At 35.3% G+C, this 13,456-nt stretch overlaps 2 protein-coding genes and 2 long non-coding RNA genes across 5 annotated transcripts in view; all 4 read left to right on the forward strand.

Annotated features, from left to right (window-relative positions):
- Positions 1–13,456, forward strand: part of LOC129452315 (uncharacterized) — a 62,930-nt gene that overhangs the window by 29,015 nt on the left and 20,459 nt on the right. The window lies entirely within an intron of this gene.
- Positions 1–13,456, forward strand: part of LOC141353071 (uncharacterized) — a 121,954-nt gene that overhangs the window by 23,850 nt on the left and 84,648 nt on the right. The gene's annotated exons all lie outside the window — the stretch shown is intronic.
- Positions 1–13,456, forward strand: part of LOC129452326 (uncharacterized) — a 30,398-nt gene that overhangs the window by 1,925 nt on the left and 15,017 nt on the right. The window contains exon 4 of the mRNA XM_073859717.1: positions 1,076–1,276. Within this exon, the coding sequence (XP_073715818.1) occupies positions 1,076–1,276 (201 nt within the window). The remainder of the gene's footprint in view (positions 1–1,075; positions 1,277–13,456) is intronic.
- Positions 6,990–10,317, forward strand: LOC141353357 (uncharacterized). 2 transcript variants are annotated; one of them, XR_012360433.1, is made up of 7 exons: positions 6,990–7,206; positions 7,329–7,379; positions 7,883–7,968; positions 8,100–8,169; positions 8,279–8,952; positions 9,080–9,112; positions 9,743–10,317. It is a non-coding gene; the product is annotated as an uncharacterized lncRNA (long non-coding RNA). The 2 variants fall into 2 exon arrangements; XR_012360432.1 differs by lacking the exon at positions 9,080–9,112.

Consider the following 13,456-nt stretch of genomic DNA (forward strand, 5'->3'; position numbering starts at 1 on the left):
TATATTCTAAATTGTATATAAATAAAAAACGATATTTAAATAAAAAAATTATTAAATGTATATATATATGTATGTATGTATGTATGTATGTATGTATGTATGTGTGTGTGTTTAAATATACATAATATTTACACACATAACAAACTCATATTTTATGCAAAAAATTATTTTTATTTTGTATGAGATTAATCTAGATTAATCTATGCCCAGCACTAATGTTTTAATAAACTTGTTTATTTTTGAGTAACTGTTTTTGATTTTTAGGGAAAATACATACACAGTTCATAGTTGCCGTTGCAGATCAAATTAAGATTTACATCTTAATTCCTTGAAAACCTTACTATTCACTTCAGCTGTATTTGAATTTAACATTATATTAAGACTTTTATTTTAACATGAATTAGGTGTTGCCTAGTGTTGTCCATAGACATTAAAGAAATAACTAGACCGCGTTTTTCCTCTGCTGCAAAACGTCATTGCGCCGCCATATTGGCAGTGGCAAAAGTAGCCTGCAAACAAATGCGATTGAATGGGGGAGATGCGACTTTTAAAAACAATAACTTTTACATTTCTTAACCGTTTTCTGTGATTTTTGTTTGTTTGTGTGGAGTACATAAATGTTTAGTACAGTTGTTTACAATCTCGATTGTTTAGAATTAGATTGACTACGCTTGGCTCAGAGCAACTCCTAAAATGAAATGTGTTTATGTATTTCTATGTGTCATGTTATTCCATTAAAGATTCTGTCATTGTTAACCCTTTATGTTTATTTGATCATAGTTCATCTATAAATACTGTGAAGAAGTCAAACAAGCAGCTGCTGTCACAACACATTCAACTACTCTACTATTCTGATCCACTGTTGTAATGATGGAGTGTGTTAAAGAAGAGACTGATCCTGAATCATTCACAATAACACCTCAACATACTCAACAACAAAGAGGTTTGTGTCTAATCTTCATTTATCATTAATAACTGATAAAGTGTCAGGCTCTGGTTATAAAAAACATTAAAGATGTATAATATTATAGTGAGATTTAAGGTAAAGGGTTGTGAAACTCTTTGAATATGACAGAAATAGATTTTTCTTTTTTGCATTCTAATATTACATTTGCTTTCTCAGACTTGGAAGTAAAAGAGGAAGGTCAAGAATGCAAAGAACTGAAGGATGAAGATCAGGACCACAATTATACGACTGACAGCTGCTCAGAAACTGATCAGAAATCCCCTCAAGAAAGAGTTAAAGCAAAAAATGTTCTTGAATGCCATTATTGTGGTAAGACTTTCTCAAACAGAGGGCACCTAACAAGTCACCTAAAAACTCACACTGAGGCGCCTCACGCTTGCTCCCACTGTGAGAAGACTTTCATCCATAGAAGTAAACTGGTGGATCACATGAAGAGTCACACAGGTGAAAAGCCCTTTGCCTGCCCTCAGTGTGATAAACGTTTCAGTATTATAGGAAGACTTAATGCTCACATAAAGACTCACAGTACTGAAAGGCCGTACGTCTGCCCTCAATGTGGAAAGAGTTTCTTATTTAAAACAAATCTAAAGAACCACATACGCATTCACACTGGCGAGAAACCTTTTAAATGCCCTCAGTGTGATAAGAGTTTTAAACAAAGGGGACCTCTTAAGCATCACATACGAATTCATACAGGTGAGAGACCTTTCTCATGCGATGTGTGTGGTGAAAGTTTTAAAACAAATGAATATCTTAAATATCACATGCGAGCTCATACAGGTGAGAAGCCATTCTCATGCGACATTTGTGGTAAAAGCTTTAAAAAAAATGAATATCTTAAGAATCACATACGAATTCATACAGGTGAGAGCCCTTTCTCATGTGATGTGTGTGTTAAAAGTTTTAAAACAAATGAATATCTTAAATATCACATGCGAGCTCATACAGGTGAGAAGCCATTCTCATGCGACGTTTGTGGTAAAAGTTTTAAAACAAATGAATATCTTAAAAATCACATTCGAGTTCATACAGATGAGAAGCCTTTCTCATGCGACGTGTGTGGTAAAAGTTTTAAAATTAAAGAATATCTCAAGCATCACATGCGAGTTCATAACGCTGAGAAGCCTTACTCATGTGACGTGTGTGGGAAAAGTTTTAAAATAAAAGAATATCTTAGGGAACACATGCGAGTTCATAACGCTGAGAAGCCTTTCTCATGCGACGTGTGTGGTAAAAGTTTTAAAATGAAAGAATATCTTAAGGATCACATGCAAATTCATACAGCTGAGAGCCCTTTCTCATGCGACGTGTGTGGTAAAAGTTTTAAAAAAAAAGACTATCTTAGGGAACACGTGCGAGTTCATACAGCTGAGACCCCTTTCTCATGTGACGTGTGTGGTAAAAGATATAAGCAAAAAGTATATCTTATGAATCACATGCGAATTCATACTAGGAATGTGCAGGTTTGTCAAATTTTCATTTTGAGTACTCCTCGAGTCTTAAAGGTGCTCTAAGTGAATTCGCTTAGAGCTCCTTTAAAAACAAGTTGATTAATCGGAAGGCAAGCATAAGGGGCAATGCGTACGCATCATGGTGAAAATGTAAATATATATTTTAAAATACTTAAACTGATATATCTGTTTCACGTTTCACACTGATCATACCTAACCAGGTGTTAAGAGATAACCCTTGGGTACTCATAATCTCAGGTTTTACGCTGTGCATTCCTAATGTTTTATTTGCATATTTGCAGTTGCAACAGTCAAGATTGAATAAAAAGCAATGTCAAACTGACTAAATTAAAATAGCTGCTGCCACTTTAAATAACTGCTTGTCTTGCACTTCCGCATCGGTGACAAACAGCTCGCTTTTTGTGAGCAAGGGCTACCACATTTTTTACTTGTTGATTTTATTTCATTGATTTATTGACTTTTTGATTTATTTTATTGGTTGATATGTTTTTATAGTTTTTTAACATACTTAAAAGAATCCAAGAAAATACAGAAAATGTATAGAAAATGTGCGGGCAATCTGTTGAAGACCACTGATCTAGAGCATGTTATTTAAATGAGTGATTTTTTTGTATAGTTGTTTCATTGTACTTTTAAATAAATAATGCAACATGTATAATCTTGTTGTGTTCCTTTCCTTTTGAATTGATACCTAATCATTGGTGAACTTCAGAAACGGCTATTTGGTATTTGTCAAACAAATTAGAAGTCAACTTGACAAAGGTGGTGCTGTGTTTTTAGATCTTGCAGAGGCTTTTGACACAGTGAATAATAATTGTCTAATTTCCAAACTTCAGAAATTATATTTATGAACTAGTTCCTTGATGTAGATGTAATCATACCCCACTAATAGGAAAGAATGTACAAGAGTGATTATTAAGTGCTCTTTTGCTAGCTGTCCTACAGGGGTTCCTCAAGGGTCAATTTTAGGACCGATTTTATTTAGCATTTATATTGATGATAATGTATGCAGATGATACTGTGCTTTTTACTCATGCAAGAACTTAGGAACTAGCTTCAAGCAAACTGTTGTAAGAGCTGTAAGGTGGTGCCAAACCCTGACAGAAGGTATTTCCTGAAGCCAGCAGCAAATGGCTGAATCCACAGGAAACCGCTTCCTAATTCCTGTTGAATTATCATCTGAAACCTTCTTCAAAGAATTCACATCTACCCCGAAACCTTCCTCAAAGAATTCACATCTACCCCCCCAAGACAGTTACCCCATGGTGTGGGACAGAGTCACACCCGACCACACTTTCTTGTCCCCCTCTCCTCATGTTCTAAAAGCAATACATTCTACATGTACAAAGAATGTGAAACTGGTTTTGTTTGGTGTTATATGAAGTGTTTTAATGCAAGTGGTACATTTGGGTTTATTAATATGACAACAGGATTCAATGTTAATCTGTGACAATAAATAAGTAAACTTAACCTAATGTTGGGAGACAACTCCTAACTTAGACATGTTGACCAATCACCCACTGTATGTATATTAGGCTACACCCCTGATTTTTACAACAACCAATCAGTACCAAACTCCTATATGCTTTGTTCTCTGGTTATTTAAGGAGATCTGTAGAAGACTCAGACGGGACTTTCAATATCTAGAAATGCACCCCCATGATGCTGTATCTTTGATATAGCATCATGTATTTTCATTTTATTTTGAGGAATCTGTAATCAGATCTCCATCGCCTTACCAGGTATGCAATGGTTTTTGTTTATTTTCGTATTTGAATTGGAATGTAAATTGGCTTCTGAATTATGTTTTACCTACCAGGTTAATGAATTGTGTTTGGATTATTCTGTGTTGCTACAAAAGTTTTTGGCATGATTAGTAAATTACGATGTATCCTTGTTACCGCAATGTCTAAAAAATCAGGCTAGTATTACGGGCCAAAATCCCAGACTAGATGGCATAGTAGTACATCAGCGGAGGATTTTGGAGATCCGACTAGCACTTGGCGTTAGTTTAAGTTAAATTAGATGCGTGGAGGCTAATTTCCTGTTTAGAGTAACAAGTAAATGTTGTCTGACCACTCTAAATCAGATGAGCCTCAGCCTCTGGTTATTTCAATATTAATCTATCTAAGTTGCATATTAAGTTATGGCAAGATTATACAAAACTATCGTTGGAGAAGACGGTCAGTTTGTTTTATGATAGTGGTCGTGAGCCTCTGGTTAGAAATAAATATTGTAATAATATTGTAATGTTTACGAGTATGCGTTGGCCCCAATACGTTTTGTTTAATACCGAGAGAATTAAGAACATCCATAAACGCACGTCCTAATGCATCTTTTGGGTTATCCACATGAATATTAAAATCACCAACGATAAGAGCTTTATCTACCGTGACTGTGAGTTCAGGTAGGAAGTCGGCTATTTCTTTAAGAAAATCTGTGTGGTAGCCCGGAGGCCTATATATGGTAGCTAAGATGAACGAAAGCTGTTTGTTGTTACGATACAGTTATTTCCATATTTAACAGTATTATTTCAAACGAATTAAATTTTAATTCAGATTTATGGTTTACTTTGAATATTTTGTTGTATATTGTAGCTACACCACCCCCTCTCCCTTTTAGAAGAGGAACGTGTTTATAGTAATAGTCTTGTGGGGTGGATTCGTTTAAATTGATGTAATTGTCTGCTTTAAGCCAGGTCTCTGTTAGACAGAGTGGATCTAAGTTTTGGTCAGAAATTATTTCATTGATAATTGGTTCTTTATTGGTAAGCGATCTAATGTTAAGAAGGCCGAATTTTAACATTTGAGTTTCATCTGTTAATGTATTGTGTTCTAATTTTATGTTAATAAGATTTGTGCGAGACGAGGTAAACGGTGCTCTGTATTTATTTGTTCGAGGAACAGACACAGTAGAGATGTGTTGGTACTCTGTTAAAAAAGGCTCTATGTGCTGGGATATATGTGATCTTGACATGTCAAGGCAGCTAACAGACTGATGGGTAAGCCGATCTGTCTGTTTCCTGACCTGGGCCCTGGATAGTCAGACAATATCAAAAGTAAGACTATTGGTCAGATTTCTAGAAAGTATAGCACTTCCTTCCGGAGACGGATGGAGGCCATCTCTCTTTAGCAGGTCAGGTCTTCCCCTACGACGGTCTGTGGTCAGGGTGATGTTAGGGACGCTGACTCTGCGAAGGCCGGTGTTGTGTGAAATTCTGTCCCCGTGAAAAACTGTCCCAATGGGCGGGGCATACATGCATATTCATAGGTTCGCTCCGCTTTGGAACCAGCGATTGGATTGCAAATTCTTGTGTTTTCCAGCTCTTTTTTGATATTATTTCTATAAGGTAATAAAGCCAAATGATCATATGCCTTGTTTAGATGCACAACTGTCTACATTCTTCAGATAATAACATAATAGGCTAAAATGCTTTGGATGTGCATTTTGTAAGAACACTTAATTTTTATGGCTATGCAATATCATTTTTGCCATTTAGCCCACGTTTATAATGCTAAACAGCAAACTAAAGCACGAAACGAGCACGTATTTCTACTTATTGTTTTTTGTTGTTGCGATAGTTCATCTCTTGTTTTGTATTGTATTTTTCTGCATTATTTGCATGCACTGCAATAAATCTTATATGTAGCCAACTGCATATTCAAAGAAAGATTTTTATTATTATTATTATTATTATATTTGTTTATTACATTTTTATATAATGTTTCCTGGTGTGGTTTTGCCTCTTGCCAGTTTTTAACCCCAGTTGGAATTTATGGAGCCTTAACGAAAAAGCCTTGCAATAATTGAAAATGACATTTCTTATTTATTCAGATTTGCAAAAACATATTTTCTTACTGTTAAAGTAAAGACAAGAAACTCACTCACGAAGGCCAGATTAAATACATATCATGATAAAGTTAGTTATCTTTATTGACAGACTCGAAGTCGAACACACACAATAAACAAACATCCATAAGATATAAAAGGCTCACACAACATACAAACATCCATAAACAACCACAATCAAACATAACATAAACTACACATAGCACAATGTGCTCACTGGTTAAAGCATACTCATATTTTCTTATACATTATACACATGTATGTGAACATTACTCTATTTACAGGATTGTTGTAAATAAAAATGGTCTAACATATTTGAAAAGCTATTTACCTAAATACAAGCCTTGCCTAATGCAAAATGTGGTTGTTTCCCTGAGGCTAATTTGGACAAAGACAAAAAGGTAATTTTGATTTGAATCTAGGCCATAAAAAAGCTGTAGTCACTTGAAAACACACACAACACACATGAAGACTCAACTTTTCTCATTGTAATTATTGGACAAATACATTAAGAATTACATTCCATATGTAATATGTTCTTTGTTTATGCACATACACAAGATGTTACAAAATAAACATAAATGATTAAAGTAACACAGATGTACTATCCAACTTTTGTACATATAGGCTACTGCCAAAACTGGGTGATGCAACCACTCCTCCTGTCTGAGCTGTCACCATCGAGCGTCCTCTCTAGACAAATCTGCACTGTAAAAAATTTCTGTAAATTTACATGGAAATTCAACAGCAAAATGCTGTTTTCGTGTAATAACAGTAAGTTGCTGTTTTTTACAGTGCATTGTGGGTAGACTCGCTCACTTCAGGGCTGTTGTCGAGCAACAACAGAATGTTACTGTTATTTAACAGTATTATAGCATATTTTTCGTTGTGCACGCCATTTTGGATTGTCTGCATGAGGTAGGTCTGCAACTTTATCGGTCCTTGTGCTATTTTTAAATTACATATTACTTTTAAATATTGCATTTTATCCAGTGAAGCTTTTCAAAAATAAATCAGATTTAATTTCCTATTTTAATCAGGCAAAGTGGGTATTCTACCATCACATCAGTTACACTCACATCAGATCACAGGTAAGAATTCACCAAAGTTTTATCCAACCTGTTTATTTTACTAAAATGTGTGTAAAAGATGAATGAGGAACGATCAAAATCAATTATGGGTTTTGTGTCTTTACATTTTGAATGTGTTTATAAAATGGACATGTATCCCAGCTTCATGTAAGTTAAGGTATGGGGTATATGAATTTGTTACTATAGTCTGATTACACAAAAATTAAACAAAGGCACCCTAATACATATGACTTAAGCAGTCCAAATGATTCTTGGTGAAAAACCAAATGTGACTCATTTCATTCACTGTGCATCTAGAAGTCTCTGTTGCAAACATGATTTCAAACTTGTTAAGTCATCATGCATCAAGTACAAGAAAGTGCAGTCAAACTTGAATTTATGTTTATGGTTAGAAACTGATGTATATTTAAAAAGTGTTACAGTTTTGTCTGTAGCAAAACCAATTGAATCGCATCAAAAGATTACTACTTGACTCATCTGAATTACTTTTATCCTCCATGTAGGGTTATTTTGGTGCTTTGGTGCTATTTTTTCCTTATTCCCTTTTCGTGCATTGTGTAGACAAACAAATATTACAGATATTATTAAGGTGAGTAAAAGGTGAGAGAGTATTATTTTGTATAAACATTCATGTTGTGAGTAAAATGTATTGCCTCTGTGAAATATTATCAAGTCTTTTTGCAGATGTTAATTATCATAAATTGTTATCTTTGCTAATAGATGTGTCCCACTCCTGCTGACTTTGAGAAGACTAGTAACTCACCTGTGACACCTTGTTTGATCCTGTTTGGTAAATATATGAAATTTGACATTTTTCACTAAACAAGGCCCACACTCCAGGCTGACACAACCTTTTACTATCTTTCTTTCTTTCTTTCTTATTCTTTATGCCATTCCAGCATCTTTGGCTATATTCATGGCGAGAACCAGTTAATCCATACAAGTTTTATTCACACAAGTCAATCCAGACACTGTTGGGGTAGAGACAATTTGGCATCTGTGAATACCCAGAGTAAACCCACGCTGACACAGGGAGAACATGCAAACTTCAAACAGAAAGACCACCTGACCTAGCCAGGGCTCGAATCGGGGACCTTCTTGCTGTGCCTATTACTATCAAGAGAACATCAAGCTTTATGACAAACTGAGAACATTTAATATCAGACTTTACACGGACACTAAATTAATTTGTGATTTCCAGTTTACCTAAACATTAGTGGCCCTCAATGACTATAAATTTAATTGTATCATGACAATGGCCTCTGAAAATAGCATACTGTTAGGTTTCTATCTTGAAGGACATGGCACTTTGTGTCTTTGCCAGTGCTTGCATATTCTTCTCACTGCCTTTTCTACACTTAGCTCTACAGATATTAAGGGTTATACATTAATATGTACATTCATTTGGTCCAGGTGATACTCAGGGACAATGGATGATCAGCCTGAAAGCCAAAAGAATCTGCAAGGGTGTTCAGCCAACATGTCTCACTGGACTTGCTGAATTGTTCTCTTTGTATAACATCTTCAACTTGCAAAAAGTGAGAGCAGCATCCACACTGGAAGTCCTTCAAAGGTAACAAGTTATTTTTCAATTTTTTCATTAATATAGTACTTAGTATGTTGACCTAAAAGGAATAGTTCCACATAAAATAATGATTTCATTAACTTAACTCAATTTTAACTTGTGACTGTCTTTAAAGGTTGAATTTGTAACTTTTGAGGAGGCAATTTTGGTAAGGCTTCACAATAAGGTCTCATTTGTTAAACGGGATAGTTCACCCCAAAAATGAAAATTCTTTCCTCATTTACCCTCATGTGGTTCTAAACATGTAAGTTTATTTATTTTGTTGAACACAAACTGAGATATTTTAATCAATGATGGTAACCACACTGATGACAGTACCCAAGTCAAGGGGCAGTGCCAACCTTGTGCTTACCATCATTTATCAAAATATCGTCTTTTGTATTTAACAGAATAAAGAAACTCATACAGGTTTAGAACCACATGAGAGTAAATTATGAAATAATTTTCATTTTTGGGTGAACTATCACTTTAACATTAGTCAATGTATTAGCTAACATGAACTTACAATAAGCAGTACACAGAAGTATGTAGAAATTTTTGTTAAGAATAGTTAATAAAAAGTAATTTGTTGTGTTCGTTAGTTCACAGTTTATTAATGTGACATAGTCTTAGTAAGTGTTAAATTAACTCAAAAGCGCTGTCTAAGTATTGTTTATTGTAAATCCATGTTCACTAAAATAGTTAACTTATGTTAACTAATGACACATTTTTGAAAAGTTTTACTGAAAGTTTGATAATCTAAGTCAGAGTTTTAAATCATTCTCTTTTTATTTTCCAGACGCTTCATTAAAATCAAACCGGGAACCAAGGCTGCAAAGGGAAAAGTGACCTCTAAAACAGGAAAACTGCAAAAGAAGACCATCAACAGTCAGTCTCAAAATATCAAATCTTTTAAAAAGACTTATGGACATTGAGTGGTACTTCATTTAAAATGTAGCTGACACATCCCACCAATACAGTTTTTTTTTTTAAATATGGTGGGCTGCAGTGATGGCAGGTGACTTCTCTGAGGAGGCACGAATGCAGATCTAGCCAAAACATTGTCATGTGTGTGGCTCGTCATTTCAAAATGTGCATTCGGCGCGTCATGTGAACCTGTGCATCGCGTATCATGTCAAAATACGTGCCTGCTCCAGACACTTTGAAGGGGATTATGATAAAAGAGATGCTCGCTTTTGCCATACTAGCTTAATCTCATGTGTAATCAGAGTTTAGTGTTAAATGAGTGTCTTGCGAGTATCATGTCTTGTTTATTCTTTATCATATTCAAAGCGTTTGCGGCAGGCACGTATTTTGACATGATGTGTGACCATATAGGTTCACATTACACTCCATTCCAGCCACCACTGGTAGGGTGGTGTTTTTAATACTGGTTTGTATATTATAGACCATGTTTTCATATTTAAAATTGGGCTGGTGTCTGTTAAAGAACAGATTAATTAGCGAATTAATGTTTTATTGAATTCTTTTAAAAATGTGGTGTTTTTACAGTTGTAACGCTTTTTTGAAATCAAAATTTTAAACTACATTTGTATTTTAAGTAAAGATAAGGCATCTCAATATTGTTCTTTGTTTGTTTAATTTTTTTGTGTCATTTTTGTATTATAGTATGTTATTGGTGCCTTTTAATTGCACCACAGTTTATGCACTGAATATTAAAATATATCTGCTTGTATTTCTGCCTGTTTTATGGCATAACAAACATAGCATAACAGTCAATCTGGTGTTGAATAGAATAAAGAATAAAAAAATTCATAACCTGGCCTTTTTTGTTTTATGTTATCCACTTTGACAAATATAAAATGCAGGGTATAATAGCATTTACATTTTAAAATAATGGAGGTGTGACTAATATGTACTGTAAATTAACAGGTATATGATGCTAAATAACAGTTTTATGCTGTGGATAACAAAAACAGTATCATGCTATTAAATAACAGCTGTATTCTGTAGATAACAAAAACAGTACCATGCTGTTAAAATAACAGGTGACTGCTGTAGGTAACAAAACAGTATCATGCTGTTTTTTCTAATAACAGTATCCCACTGTAAATTAACAGTGCAATGCTGGCAACCACAGCTTCCAGCATAATACCGTTTTTTTACAGGGGAATTTTTTACAGTGTGTAGTGCAATCTGTATGTATTGTAATATGGGCCAGATAAAAATGTGGCATAATCTGCACGTAAATCGACCCACACAGAGTATTTACGTGATGTTAAATGCCTTACACTTGGGGAAAGTGTTAAAAGTGAGGTAAGTTAGGTGATGCAACCCATTCATATTTATACATCTAAACATTGCACTTGTTTTTTTTATCAATTGCTTTCTATGTGTAAATCAATCCTTTGTTGGGATAGAGGGTGAATAAAACTTTTCAATGCATTATCTGGTAAGTCTGACATTACTTACTGAAAACTCCTTTCAGCCATTGAACCTCTGCAAGTGCATTGTCAGTTAAATGAAAAGGCTTTTAAAAATTCAGGATTTCATAATGGATATTAGTGAAATAAACTCTTGTTACAATATTCTTTGCATCTGTACTGCAGCTGGATCCAGGGAAGTATGATATCCTGATTGGGTTAAATAATGAGAACAACCACTTGACACTCATGGTCAGTTTCTTTTCATTCTCATCTTCTCTTTATCACTCTGTTTAAAAACATGTCATTACCTCATTCGGGAAGAAAATTAAAATGTTGTTTTTATATTTTGGTCTCTCTTCCATTTTTGCCTTTTAGTAACACAGGAAAACACTCATTAACATATTTAAGCTGGTCTGAACAATGTTGGTCTTGCAATTAGGTACAGTTGTGTTCAAAATTATTCAACCCCCCAATGCTGTTAAGGGTTTTAGGGAATTTAGTGTACATTTGTAATTGTATTCAGAATGAAATCCTACAATGACTTCTTAAAGACCCATATGCAACTAAAATGACATCAATTGGTTTTGTAATATAGTAGTAAATGTTTCTTTTGTGAATTCTTCATTGACACAATTATTCAACCCCTTAAAGAACTACCACTCTGAAGAACAGAGGTTCATTGAAGTGTTTTCAATCAGGTATTGAAAACACCTATGGATGTCAGGGAACAGCAATAAAGCCTAATAAGCACCAATTAGGCAGCTTTAAAATGACTGTGATACTCAACTCCTTTTAAACATTTACTGGTGTGGTTACAAACATGGTGAAGTCAAAAGAATGGTCCAGGAAGACAAGAGAAGAGGTGATTAATCTTCACAGGAAGGGCAATGGCTATAAGAAGATTGCGAAGATGTTAAACATACCAAGAGACACCATAGGAAGCATCATTCGCAAATTCAAGGCAAAGGGCACTGTTGAAACTCTTCCTGGTCGTGGCAGAAAAAAGATGCTAACTGCGACTGCTGTGCGCTATCTGAAGCGTAGAGTGGAAAAAAGTCCCCGTGTGACTGCTGAGGAACTGAGAAAAGATTTGTCAGATGTGGGTACTGAAGTTTCTGCTCAGACAATATGGCGCACCCTGCGTACTGAAGGCCTCCATGCCAGAACTCCCAGGCGCACCCCCTTGCTGTCTCCAAAGAATAAGAAGAGTCGACTGCAGTATGCCAAAAGTCATGTGGACAAACCACAGAAGTTTTGGGATAGTGTTCTGTGGAAAATTAGAACTGTTTGGGCCCATGGATACACGCTATGTTTGGAGGAGGAAAAACAAGGCCTATGAAGAAAAGAACACCTTGCCTACTGTGAAGCATGGTGGGGGGTCAATCATGCTTTGGGGCTGTTTTGCTTCTGCAGGTACAGGGAAACTTCAGCGTGTGCAAGGTACCATGAATTCTCTTCAGTACCAGGAGATATTGGATGACAATGTGTTGCAGTCCGTCACAAACCTGAGGCTTGGGAGACGTTGGACCTTTCAACAGGACAAGGATCCCAAGCATACCTCCAAATCCACTAGAGCATGGTTGCAGAAAAAAGGCTGGAACATTTTGAAGTGGCCATCGCAGTCACCAGACTTAAATCCGATTGAGAACCTCTGGTGGGACTTAAAGAAAGCAGTTGCAGTGCGCAAGCCTAAGAATGTGACTGAACTGGAGGCTTTTGCCCATGATGAATGGGCGAAGATACCCGAAGATCGCTGCAAGACACTTGTGTCAAACTATGCTTCACGTTTAAAAGCTGTTTTAACTGTAAAAGGATGTTGTACTAAGTACTAAGATTGAATGTCACTTGGGGGTTGAATAAAACTGATAATGATGTGAGCACAGAAAAGACATTTGTGGTTATTTCATTATAAATGTTATGTTATATTTGTCTGACCTACACATGCCTCTTTGATGTAATTGTAAGCAGGATGACTGAATGATCAAAATCAATGTCAAACCGGCCAAAACAATCAATTTCAGTTGGGGTTGAATAATTTTGAACACAACTGTAAATAACCTTTAAAAATTTTTTAGGCCATTTTTATTTACAGGGATCCTGCTTTAATGGAGTAATCATGCATCATG

This window comes from Misgurnus anguillicaudatus, chromosome 21, assembly GCF_027580225.2.
Source record: "Misgurnus anguillicaudatus chromosome 21, ASM2758022v2, whole genome shotgun sequence".
NCBI lineage: Eukaryota > Metazoa > Chordata > Actinopteri > Cypriniformes > Cobitidae > Misgurnus > Misgurnus anguillicaudatus.